Genomic DNA, 13,501 nt, shown 5'->3' on the forward strand with positions numbered 1-13,501 from the left:
TCACCCAGCCGTGGGTACCCCGCAGTGTCAATCCAGTGCTTGCCCTGCAACACTGGCTTACTGAGCTGAGGGATGTGAAACAGCTCTGAGGACTTGACCATGTATGGTGTTGATATACTGGAGGGGACCTTCTATTTTCTCCCTTTTAATTAAGAAGTTTTTTTGTAATTGTGTTTTTCCTCTAGTATTTACATCAGATGTCTGGGTACTTATTTTCTAAAAGGTGTAAGATGCAGCTGATCTGCAAAGAGAAGCAAGAGAATCAGAAACAGGAACCAAATGAAAAGCAAAAGGAATAAAACTTGTCTCCTGAGGGCTGTATTGTTTTGTCTTCCTATTATCTCACTTGAATCCATTCAGATCTACTGAAACTCTAAAAATGCATTCTTGGCTCTCCTCTTTCATGCCAACATGCCCACCAGCTGCAGTGGAGAAAGGAGAGAGAAGTGGGACTAGGTAGTCGAACAGTGAGGATTTTCCCAGGACGCTGGCGTGATAAACATCAACCCGTCCTTAGATACAGGTTTCAGTACTAGAAGCAACTCAAGGGGGTTCCTTGCAATAAAAGAGGAACTGTAAAAAAAAAAAAAAAAAAAAACACCAACATGAAGAGAATGATGGAGCAGGATCTGGAAAGAGAAGGACTTAAGAACACAGATGGAGAGACTGGTCTTGAACAGGAAGAGCAATACTTCATCCTGGTAATTAGGAAAAAATTCACAAACACACATTAAAAAAAAAAACCCAAACTGATTTATTTATTCTGTAACCACATCAGTGGCTCAGTTGGTTAAAAACCCACCTGCAGTTCAGGAGACCTGGGTTTGATCCCTGGGTTAGGAAGATACCCTGGAGAAGGAAATGGCTACACACTCCAGTGTTCTTGCCTGGGAAGTCCCATGGACAGAGGAGCAGAGCGGGCTACAGTCCATGGGGTCACAAGTCGGACATGACTCTGACTAAACCACAACAACCACAAAAGCCAAGGTAACATGTAGCCATTAAAACCTGTTTTAAACCTGTTGAATCAATGAACAACTTGCCTTCGTGAACATCTTCCAGTCAGTGTCAACCCCTCATTTCTCAAAGTCAGACAGTCTTCAATCAACAGCAGTCTCATAATAGTAATCATCTTCTAAGGATAATGTCTATCTATGTATGCCTCTGAAAATACACTAGTTCCTGAACCCCAGCTTCCCCAAACCCTGTAGCTAGAAGGTGTACAGTCTGCTTTGCCCATAGAGATAATACCTGACCAAGATGTCTCTCTCTTATTGTGTTGTTTAGTCACTAAGTCGCATCTGACTCTTTTGCAACCCCATGGACAGTAGCCCACCAGGCTCCTCTGTCCATGGGATTTCCCAGACAAGAATATTGAAGATCTCCTTCTCCAGGGGGTCTTCCTGACAGAGGGATCAAACCCAGGTCTTCTCCATTGGCAGGCGGATTCTTTACCACTGAGCCACCAGGGAAGCCCCTCTCTGTCTGTAAGCAATACATTTAGTGAGCATTTCTGGTTCCTTCTGTCATAAAAAATAGTATTTACTGACATATCTGCATTCCTTTCTGCTTGAACCAAGGTGCATTTCTTAACAAGTAACAGAAAAACTAGCTCAAATGTGTCAAGCAATAATAAGTGTATTCTGTCTTATACCTACAAGTCCAAAGATGGTGTATGCCCAGCTTCTCTGCTCTGCCTGACTCCGTGGGAAGGCTTTGTCCTTAAACTGGCTTCCTTAATTCTAACAGGATGACAGCCAACACCAACTGAGGCATATGTTTCTATGTTTAGATCCAATAGGAGAAATAAATTCCCTCTGCCAATCAGAATGAAAAATCCCTCCCCCCGCTTCAGTCTGATTGGACCAACCTGTGGACTAATAACTCTTGTCAGGATAATGTCAGATGTTGATAGGCTTAATCCTTGACTTTTTTAACCCAAAATTATTTTTAAATTTTATTTATTTATTTGGCTGCACTGGGTCTTCGTTGCTTTGCACAGGCTTTCTCTAGTTGCAGGGAGCAGGGGCTACTCTTCCTTGCAGTGCATGGGCTTCTCTAGGAAAGTACAGGCTCTAGGCACATGGGCTTCAGTAGTTGCAGAACTCGGGTTCGGTAGTTGAGGCTCGCAGGCACTAGCGCTCCAGCTCAGTAGTTGTGGCCCATGGGCTTAGTTGATCCTCAGTCTGAGGTATCTTCCTGGACTAGGGATCAAATCTGTGTCCCCTGCATTGGCAGGCAGATTCTTATCCACTGCACCATCAGGGAAGTCCAATCCTTGACTCTTAAAACAGTTACCATCAAAAGGATGGTGACATAGTGATTGACTCAAACTAATCAGAATCCACTCCTAGAGCTGGAGATGGAGTTAGCTTCCTCCAAGTCATCTGAGCTCTGTTGAGAAGAAATGGACACGAACAAAATTAAGTTCCTTAGAAAGGAAGAGGGGTTCTTCTCTGGTGGCTCAGTGGTAAAGAGTCCAGCTGCCAATGCAGGAGACACTGGTTTGATCCCTGGTCCGGGAAGATTCCACATGCCATGGAACAACTAAGCTGATGCTCCACAGCTGTTGAGCCTGTGCTCTAGAGCCCTGGAGCTCCAACTACTGAAGCTCCTGCACTCTAGAGCCCTTGCTCTGCAACAAGAGAAGCCACCACAATGAGAAGCCCCTGCACCCCAAGTAGAGAGTATCTCTTGCCAAAGCTAGAGAAGAAAAGCCCTCGCAGCAGTGAAGACCCAGCACACCCAGAAATAAATAAATTTTTTAAATTATTTAAAAAAAAAAAGGAAGAAGGGGACATGGATACTATGAAAGCAACCAAACATGGTCACAAAACTACTGGACCTTTTCTTTTATGGTTTACCCATGACCACCTTCTACTGAAGACTTCTAATTTCAGATCTTCAAGACCAGGTCTCTTTCCATACTCTTCCAACTGCATATTGGGTTGCTGTACCCAAGTGGCTCACAAATTTTTCAGCCTTGTTTTCCTCCTGTACTTTCTGATGCCAAATGTGACACTACTATACGTGTATCCAGCCGTCCAATCATGTGCCCTTCATTCCCTGAATTCTTCAAGGTTGCCAAGTCGTCAGCCTAATTCCTCCCTTTTCTTCTTTTTTTTATTGGCCTCGCCGTGAGGCATGTGGAATCTCAGCTTCCAGTTGTTCATTGTTGTTCAGTTGCTATTATTTGTGACCTCATGGGCTGCAGCATGCCAGGCTTCCCTGTCCTTCACTATCTCCTGGAGTTCGCTCAAATTCAGGTCGATTGAGTCGATGATGCTATCTAGCCATCTCATCCTCTGCCACCCTCTTCTCCTTTTGCCTTCAATCTTTCCCAGCATCAGGATCTTTTCCAGAGTTGGTTCTTCACATCAGGTGGCCAGAGTAGCTTCAGCTTCAGGATCAGTCCTTCCAATGAATATTCTGGGTTTATTTCCTTTAGGATTGACTGGTTTGATCTCCTTGCAGTCCAAGGGACTCTCAAGAGTCTTCTCTAACACCACAGTTAGAAAGCATCAATTCTTTGGCACTCAGCTTTCTTTAGAGTCCAACTCTCACATCCATACATGACTACTGGAAAAATCATAGTTTTGACTATACGGACCTATGTCAGCAAACTAATGTCTCTGCTTTTTAGTATGCTTTCTAGGTTGGTCATAGCTTTTCTTCCAAGGAGCAAGCAAGCATCTTTTAATTTCATGGCTGCAGTCACCATCTGCAGTGATTTAGGAGCCCAAGAAAATAAAGTATTTCACTGTTTCCATTGTTTCCCTATCTATTTGCTATGAAGCGATAGGGCCGGATGCTATGATCTTAGTTTCTTGAATGTTGAATTTTAAGCCAACCTTTTCACTCTCCTCTTTCACCTTCATCAGGAGGCTCTTTAGTTCCTCTTCACTTTCTGCCTTTAGAGTGGTATCCTCTTCATATCTGAGGTTGTTGATATTTCCCCTGGAAATTTTGTGCTTGTGATTCATCCAGCCCGACAGTTTGCATGATGTACTCTGCATGTATGTTAAATAAACAGGGTGACAATATACAGCCTTGTCATACTCCTTTCCCAGTTTTGAACCAGTCAGTTGTTCCATGTCCAGTTCTAACTGTTGCTTCTTGACCCACATACAAGTTTCTCAGGAGACAGGTAAGGTAGTCTGGTAGTCCTGTCTCTTTAAGAATTTTCCACAGTTTGTTGTGATCTACACAGTTAAAGGCTTTAGTGTAGTCAGTAAAGCAGACGTAGATGTTTTTCTGGTAATCCCTTGTTTTCTCTATGATCCAATGAATGTTGGCAGTTTGATTTCTAGTTCCTCTGCCTTTTCTAAACCCGTCTTGTACATCTGGAAGTTCTCAGTTCACAGACTGGTGAAGCCTAGCTTGAAGGATTTTGTGCGTAATCAGACCTGCGTCTCCTGCAGTTGAGGGACGGAGTCTTAACCACTGGAAGGCCAGGGACGTCCTTCCTCCCTCTTCTTGTCATGGTACACCCCCAGTCAATTAATTCTATTTCTTAAATATAATCCATATTCCCTCCCTCCTCTGCTTCCTAACTATCTCAGCGCCTGTTTACAAAAGCCTCCTGACTGATATTCTTTCTCCTGCCATTCTTGGCCTCTTTGAATGATCTTTCACATTCAGTTCAGTTCAGTCACTCAGTCGTGTCCAACTCTTTGTGACCCCATGAATCACAGCACGCCAGGCCTCCCTGTCCATCACCAACTCCCGGAGTTCACTCAAACTCATGTCCATCGAATTGGTGATGCCATCCACCCATCTCATTCTCTGTCGTCCCCGTCTCCTCCTGCCCCCAATCAATAGATAAAAAATAGATCTGATTCGGTCACTGCTGAGATTAAAAGTTTTAGTGGCTTCTCATTCTGACACGTGAAAGAGTAGAGATGGTGGCTGATTGGGTTGATGTGAGGTTAGGGATCTGGATTAGGGGCAGGTCTCCTACTTCTGGGGCTTCCCAGGTGGCACTAGTAGTAAGAACCCACCTGCCAATACAGGAAGCGTAAGAGAGGTAAAGCCAATCCCTGGGTCGGGAAGATCCCCAGGAGGAGGGCATGGCAACCCATTCCAGTATTCTTGCCTGGAGAATCCCATGGACAGAGGAAACTGGCAGGCTACAGTCCATGGGGTCGCAAAGGGTAGGGCATGACTGAAGTGACTTTACACACATGTCCATTACTGAAAACTTAAACTTTTGGAGGGTTTTAGAACAGTAACCCCCAGAAGAGCCTCTGGTCATCTGCATGCATGTGGAAGTATCTGCCCCATTCCTTTCTCAGGAAGATGAATACCTGTCATCTGACATGGAAACCTACCTTTCAGGTGGGGGGTCTTAGAAGACAGAAAAGCTAGGATTCCCAGAGCCACAGCCTGGGACCCAGAGTGTGGGGTGCTCTAGAGTGAACCTGGTCCAGAGCAAATGGAGTTAGCAATGAGGCTGTCCTGTTTCAGAGGAGCACACTGCTGGGATCGGAGGCTAGGCAGGCAGGACTTGGCTGCCCTGCAGATGAACCTGGAATGCTGAACAGGTGGGAGGAAGCACAGGTGCTTCTGCGAAGCAAATGGGAAGGGACGACCTTGGCCTGGCAGTCATCGGGGCTCTTCCTCCATGGTTGCTCTTGTACCATTCCACAGCAGTAATCCCTTCCTTTTCATTGTTAAGTAGCATTCCATTGTATGAAAATACCACAGTCTATTTATTCATTTATTTACCTCATGGAAAACTAGATTATCCACTTGAGTTCTTTCCTATTTTAAGCTACTTCAAATAAAGCTGCTGTGAACACTGGTGTCCGTGTCTTCATGTGAATATGTACTTTCATTCCTCTTGAGTAAATGCTTAGGAATAGAATGACTGGGACATATGAGGTGCATGTTTACCTTTTTAGAAAATGCCAAATTGCTTTACAAAGTGATTATACCATTTTACATTCCTATCAGGAATGTATGAAAGTTTTGGTACCCTACTTCTTCACCAGCAGTTGGTATGATCAGTGTTTTTTTTTTTTTATTTGAGACATTCTAATCAGACAATAGTACTCTCTCACTGTGGTTATTCTTTGCATTTCTCTGGGTGCTAATGATGTTGAGTGTCTTCTCATGTGTTTATTTGCTATCCCTATACCTTTTTTGATGAACTATCTGTTCAAATCCTTTACCCTTTTTAAAAAATAAAGTGATTTTCTTATTATCAAAATTTGAGAATTCTTTAGATATTCTAGATAAGTTTCTTTATAAGTTCTGTGATCTGCAAATATTTTCTTAGTCTGTGGTTTACCTGTTCATTCTCTTAACAGTATTTTTCAAAGACCAGAAGTTCTAGGCTTGTGGTTGCCAAGGGAGAGGGGGTTGGAGGAGGGATAGATTGGAAGTTTGGGATTAGCAGATACAAACTATTATATATAGAATGCATAAACAACAAGGTTCGACTGTATAGCATAGGGAACTATATTCAATATCCGGTAATAATAAACTATAATGGAGGAGAATATGAAAGGGTTATAAATCACTTTGCTGTGCACCAGAAGCTAACACAACATTGAAAATAAAGTATACTTCAAGAGGGCACTTTCCTGGCTGTCCAGTGGTTAAGATTTTGCCTTCTAAAGCAGGGAGTGCAAATTCAGTCTCTGGTCAGGGAGCTAAGACAGAAGCAACATTGTAACAAATTCAAAAGAGACAAAGGAAAAAAAAAAAAACACCAAGAGCAGAGTTCTTCATTTCAATGAAGCCCAATTATTCACTTTCTGCAGTTACAGACTGCTTATAATGTTGTATCTAAGAACTTTTTGCCTAACCCAAGGTCATAAAAATTTCTCCTTTGTTTTCTTTTAGAAGTTCTGGCATTTTAGGTTTTATATTTAGATCTATGATCCATTTTTGAGTTAATCTTTGTGCGTGGTACGAGGCAGGGATCGAAGTTCTCTCACGCACACTCTTTTTAATGTGAGTGTTCAGTTGTTTTAGAAGCAATTGTTGAAAAGACTATTGTTCTTCAGTGAGTTGCCTTTGCGCTTTTGGCAACAATCAGTTGACTGTAAACGTGTGGGCCTATTTCAAGACTCTCAGTTCCGTGGACTTGTATGTCTAACCTTTTGCTGATACCACGTTGTCTTGACTACTGCAGCTTTATAGTAAGTCTTGGAATTGGGTACATGAGTACTCCAACTTTGTTATCTTTTTACTAAATTGTTTTGGCTCTTTTACAAAATCATTTGGCTATTTGCTTTCCCACATGAATTTTAGAATCAACTTGTCAGTTTCTCTTTGAAAGAGCTGTTAGAATTTTGACTAGAATTGCATTGAATCTACAGACCCATTATGAGACGAATTGACATCTTATTATTGAGTCTTCAAACTCATGAACACGGTATGCCTCTCTATCCATTTATTAAAATCTAAATTTCTCTCAGCAGTCATTTGTAGTTTTCAATATACCAGTACTGTACATCTCTTGTCAGATTTATCTCTAAGATTTTTATTTTTTATTTTTGATGCTCTAGCAGCTTCATCTTAATATGGAAAATAAGAGATGGATCACCATCTCTGCTTTTGTAATATTTCTGTAAATATAAAGCTATGCCAAAATACAAAGTTGAGAGAAAAAATAATTCCTTGCCTTGGAAAAAAAAAATTGAAATTGAGAGAGAGCGACAGAGATTGGCTCAGAAGTTTGGTAAAGAACCCACCTGCCAATGCAGGAGACATGAGACATGGGTTCAATCCTTGGGTTGGGAAGATGCCCTGGAGGAGGTCATGGCAACCCACTTCAGTATCCTTGCCTGGAAAATCCCATGGACAGAGGAACCTGGCAGGCTACAGGCCACAGGGTTGCAGAGTCGGACATGACGGAAGTGACTTAGGGCGCACACTCTTACTTCTGCCACTCGGTAATCCTCCAAGCAGCCAGTGTCTGTTTGCTTTAGTGCAGTCGCTAAGTCCCTGTCTCCACCATAATACAGATGCAAAGATTCCTTCTCTTTAAGCTTTGTGGGCACAGATCCATTCTCTTTATGCTCTGTGGAGGGATAACTCAGCCCTGTCCTCCTTCTCCCCCAGTTCCTCTTTCCTAGGCTTTGGAGTGCAGGACAGGGATGTGGGGCTGGAAACACACGTGGACCGCACAAGGGGAGGGTGTTCAGGCGACTAAGGGGAAGGCCCAGATGTTACAAGTCCCTCTGATGGAAGGGAGGCTCTGTGATCTACCACTGCAGAATCCTCGGATTCTGAGATTGAAAGGGGGGCTGGAAAAGAATGGCTCTGGAGGGTAGTATGAACATGAGAGATGGAAAAATCATTTTTATTGATTCCAGTTCCTCCTCTTCTCTCGGAGCTGTGGGTGAAGACCACTGAGAGCGGAGTTGTCACTAGCCCTCTGTGCACACCCTGCTGCTGCTTTCCTTGGGGCTTCCCAGAGGCAGGGTCTGGCACTCTAGAAAGGGAAGCGATTAGAGGTGGAAAGAAATGCCCAAAGGGTTTTGTGATGTATTGGAAAGAGCTAGAGTCTAGCAGTCAGAAGATTTTATCTCAAATCCTGACTCTGACACTACTTCCTGGTGCCCTTGGGCAAGTCGCTTTCACTCTCTATAAAAAGAGGAGTTGAACAAGATGATATGAAAGATCCCATCCACCTCAAAGAGCTTACTGTATTTCACGAGGCGAGGGACCATGTAATGTTTTTGTCTCCTAACATCTAGCACAATGCCTGGCACATAATAAGTGTTCAAGAAATGCTGTGATTAGTGAATCAGTGGATGGATCAAGAAGCGAACTAACAAGATACTAAAATGATAGGGCCCAAAGGGAAGTTCTTAAACTCAGTCAGTTGGTGGCACCACCTCTCTTTATAACCACAAGGGAGTGTTGCTAGTCTCAGACCAAGAGAAAGGATTTAGATTGGAAACACATAAAGGTAAAAAAAAAAAAAAGAAATGATCAAAGGACCGGATATTTCAATGGAAAGCAGAGCCGTGAAACTGACCCAGCTTCTGTTTTCCAAGTCGAAGGACAATAGCTCCCACGCATTGAAAGACATAGATAGTAGCTGCCAGATCAGCAAGGTGATGCTGGATGGCTGAAAAGCAAACGCAGTCCTGAAGGAGGGAGTGATTAACACAGGTCACACAGGGGCAGTCCCTGAGGCTGGGAGGCAGCCCCTGGGCTCACCTGAACTTGGGCTGGGCACTCCCTTCGCATCCAGCCCTTGCCAGAGAACCGAAACATCTGGGCACCCATTCTGAATCTTTCACCCTTGGGTCTCTCCTATAGGGTTCATCAAACCCACTGCTGATTATCCTGAAAGGGTCCCTCTCCTCCCCCAGCATTCAAGGGAACTGAACGTCAAACATCTTAATTCGCAGGCAGAGGGCAAGAAGGTGGTTGAATATTTTTGAAAAAGGCTCATTCTTCCTACCCTTCACCCCCATCACAGCAAATTACGGGTAAGGATACAGGCACAAAGGGCGAGGGCCCACTGAAGCACTCACCCCATTTAGCACTGAGATCACGGGGAGACAGGAAGAGGCATGTGAGGCTATATCTCAGCATCCACAGCTCTGAAATGGGGTTTGGGGGTTGGAGGAGACAGTGGGGTTACCGCTGACCTCTGCCTCCACGATTAGAGCAGGGAAGGGTGAAATGGCCGTGGGAGTGAAAGAGGTTAGCAGGACTTCTTAGCAGGAAGAGAACTGAGGGCATGCCCCAAGCCTGCTCAGGTCCTCCTAGGCTCCAGTAGGGAGGAAACAGGAAGCTGTGACTTCCTCTCCCCTTTTCCTCCCTGCCCTTAACCTCAAGGTCATTGGCCGCTGCAGTGAATTCCAACCTGTTTTAGTTGGCATTGTTCCCCAGGCACGATGATCATAGCTGCTCATTATAAGAAGGGAGGAACTTGCTCCCTCCTGCCACAGACGCCCCCAACTTTCCCTTTGAAATAATAAATCATTCACATTCACGCAAATCGCCACTTACAAGGGGCTTTTTCACAGGTGTTATCTCATTTTGTCACACCCATTCTGTAAAGCAGAGACTTTTCTCTGAAAATTTTAAGCAAGGAAACTGAGGCTCAGGAGAGTAAAGTAATTCACCCACAGTCACACAGTGAGCAGGGAGCAGCCCTGGGACTCCAGAACCTCTCCTCTTTCTTTCAGATACTATTCTGATTCGCTGCCTCTGTGCACACTCCCAGGCCCCTTCCTCCAGGCCCCAAGGGTACGCTTTCTGCAGAGAAGGGGGCCCCTGAACACCAGAAGGAGTGAGGGGGAGCTCCAGTTTGGTTCCTGTCAGCCCTGAGATGGGTACTTGTGGCCTCTCCCTGAAGTGGAGGTGTGGGGCCACCCTCCATAGTAGGATCATTCTCCCTTCCCTCTTCCCTCTCTTCCACATGGGGCTCTACACACAGAGAGACGCACACACAGGCACACACGCACACACACGTTTGTGCCAATGGTCACTTGTCCCTCACCTGCCCCACCCACCACCAAGCCCAACGGAGAAGAGGAAGGCTGTCCTGTCCGTCCACGGCCCACCCCCTGAGGTGTGGGCGTGGGCTGTGTCTCCAGGCAGCCAGAGGCCCTGAGAGAAGCAGACAAGCGCTCTGATGCACAGTGTCCTGCTGAGTGCCTCAGGGGCATCCTGCCAGTCTGGTAGGCACTCACCGGCCCCTCCGCCCAGCACCACCGACGTCGGATGCCCTGCGATGCCCACACCCAACACCTCTGCCCCCCTGCCCGCTTTCTGGGTCAACGCCTCTGGAGGCAGCGTGCTGAGTGCTGCTGATGCCACGATGCCTGTTGGATTCCTAGCCCTGAGGGTCTCGGTTGCCCTGGCCTATGGGCTTGTGGGGGCTGTCGGCTTGCTGGGAAATTTGGCCGTGCTGTGGGTGCTGGGTAACTGTGCTCGGCGAGCCCCTTGCCCACCTTCTGACACTTTTGTCTTCAACCTGGCTCTGGCAGACCTGGGGCTGGCACTCACCCTCCCCTTCTGGGCGGCCGAGTCGGCACTGGACTTCCACTGGCCCTTTGGAGGTGCCCTCTGCAAGATAGTCCTAACAGCCACCGTCCTCAACATCTACGCCAGCATCTTCCTCATCACAGCGTTGAGTGTCGCCCGGTACTGGGTGGTGGCCATGGCTGCAGGGCCAGGCACCCACCTCTCGCTCTTCTGGGCCCGCGTGGCCACCCTGGCCATGTGGGTGGCAGCTGCTCTGGTGACGGTGCCCACAGCTGTCTTTGGGGCCGAGGGAGAGGTGAGTGGTGTGCACCTGTGCCTGCTGCGTTTCCCCAGCAGGTATTGGCTGGGGGCCTACCAGCTGCAGAGGGTGGTCCTGGCCTTTACGGTGCCACTGGGCATCATCACCACCAGCTACCTGCTGCTGCTGGCCTTCCTGCGGCGGCGGCACCGGCGATGGCGGGACAGCAGGGGCGTGGCCCGCTCCATCCGCATGCTTCTGGCCTCCTTCTTCCTCTGCTGGTTCCCCAACCATGTGGTCACTCTCTGGGGTGTCCTGGTGAAGTTTGACCTGGTGCCCTGGGACAGCACTTTCTACACCGTCCACACCTATGTCCTTCCCGTCACCACCTGCCTGGCGCACACCAACAGCTGCCTCAACCCCGTGCTGTACTGCCTTCTCAGGCGGGAGCCCCGGCAGGCCCTGGCAGACACCTTCAGGGGCCTGAGAGCAAGGCTGTGGCCCCAGGGTCGGGGCTGGGTGGAACAGGTGGCCCTAAAGGAAATGGGCAGGCGGTGGACGGCAAGCAGCCCTCAGGAGGGTGGCCTTTCTACCGTGCTCACCAACCTGGACAAAGGGACACCTGGGTGAAGGGGGCAAGTTAAACCCCCTCCTCTTTCTGGGCATCTGCCAAGTGCAGGGTCCACACATCCTAGGCAAAGAGAGGCTGGCCTCTCCGCCTCGATGCAATGCCCTCAGGGAAAGTCTGATCTTTGATCCCCAGCTCTGGCTGTGGAGAAAGGCGGGCAGCCAGGGCCCGGGTCAGGGCTGAGTATGACCAAGCCCAATCTCCACGTGGCAATGGGAATCTAAGAATAAACCTCTGGATTATCCACAAAGTGTCTGCACCGTTCATCTCAGTTCCACCTCCAGGTCAGTGTGGCCAAAAGGACTCTTTGCCCCTTTTCTGCCTTCTGCGAGAATTCCCAGGAAAATTCCCCTGTGGGTTCTAGACTGAGTCATAGGTAAGCTATGCTCTCCCTCTGTCCTCTCCATCTTCCCTCCCTCACCTCAGATGGGGTGTGCCCTTGTCCTCTGGTGCTGTGGCTGTCTCTACCTTCTTACCATCTCAGTAGCACCCGTAGAAACTTGGTGCCCACAGACACCTCCGAGGCAAAGGCTGTAGTTCCCCCTGCTGTCTGCAGGATCTTGCCGGATCCCTATCTCCAGCCAAGCCTGGAGTGCAAACCCCTGCTGCTGGCTGGGAGTACCTTGTCTCTCCTCAAATCAGGATTTGGAGGAAGTGAAGATAAGGACAAGCCAAGGACATGGGTGGGGCATAGGGAGGTGAGATTCAGAAAGGGGTTGGGAGAAGAGGTGGCTGAAAGTGCGGATGTGTGCGTGCTCAGTTGTGTCCAACTCTGCGACCCCCTGGACCATAGCCCACCAGGCTCCTCTATGAGATTTTCCAGGCAATAATACTGGAGAAGCCACTTTCTTCTCCAGGGGATCTCCCCGATCCAGGGATCAAAACCGCGGATTCTTCACCACTGCACCACCTGGGTACCAGGATGAAAGCTCAGAAAGAGGTGCTAGTCTTCCTCCTGTCCCACGTTCTTAGCTCAGAGCATCAACTCAGGTATCAGAACACCTGGATTCACCTCCTAGGTCTGACACTAACCAGCTGAGAGACCTCAGTAAGTTAAATACTTCTCTGTACCTGTTTTCTCAACTTAAGTTGGGCTGTTAAGGATTTAATGGTGCCTGGAATAGCTATTCTTACACCTGGTGGGCTTCCCAGGTGGCACAAGTGGTAAAGAACCCGCCTGCCAAAGCAGGAGAAGAAATGTGAGTTCGATCCCTGGGTCGGGAAGGTCCCCTGGAGTAGGGCATGCCCACCCACTCCACTTTTCTTGCCTGGAGAATCCCACGGACAGAAGAGCCTGGTGGGCTATAGCCCATAGGGTCACAAAGAATCGGACACGACTGAAGCAACCTGGCACGCACACATAGCCCATGTAAAATGGAAACAGAGACAAGAAAAAGAAGGAAAAAAGGGTGGTAACTGGGAGACAGGGACTGGAAACCGTAAAGGTCTTTTCTGGAATTTTTACAAGTTCTGGAGTGAAATTAAAATCACAGAAGGAAAAGAGTGGGGGGTGGCCCCTATTAAAGGTGTGCACTAAAGGGAGGGGCTCCCCTTCGGTTTCTATATCCATAGATTTGCAGCAAAGCTAACAGTCAGCCATCAGAAGGGACTTTCAAGGTTGGGGGCAGCCCTTGGAAAGGAGGGAGGTGGCAGAAGGGAAATGGAGTGGAGTT

At 47.4% G+C, this 13,501-nt stretch overlaps 1 protein-coding gene across 1 annotated transcript; it reads left to right on the plus strand.

Annotated features, from left to right (window-relative positions):
• Positions 1-9,125: 9,125 nt before the first annotated feature.
• RXFP4 (relaxin family peptide/INSL5 receptor 4) lies at positions 9,126-11,852 on the plus strand. The gene has a single exon (XM_055401592.2). The coding sequence runs from the start codon at positions 10,610-10,612 to the stop codon at positions 11,828-11,830; it is 1,221 nt and encodes a 406-aa protein (XP_055257567.2). The 5' UTR covers positions 9,126-10,609; the 3' UTR covers positions 11,831-11,852.
• The last annotated feature ends 1,649 nt before the right edge of the window (positions 11,853-13,501 follow it).

The sequence above is a fragment of the Moschus berezovskii genome, chromosome 4, assembly GCF_049115385.1.
Source record: "Moschus berezovskii isolate FMDL1 chromosome 4, NW_MosBer_1.0, whole genome shotgun sequence".
Lineage (NCBI taxonomy): Eukaryota > Metazoa > Chordata > Mammalia > Artiodactyla > Moschidae > Moschus > Moschus berezovskii.

What these genes read in the sequence shown, in the direction of transcription:
- RXFP4 (XM_055401592.2), top strand. Translation starts at nt 10,610, where the DNA reads ATGCACAGTGTCCTGCTGAGTGCCTCAGGGGCATCCTGCCAGTCTGGT.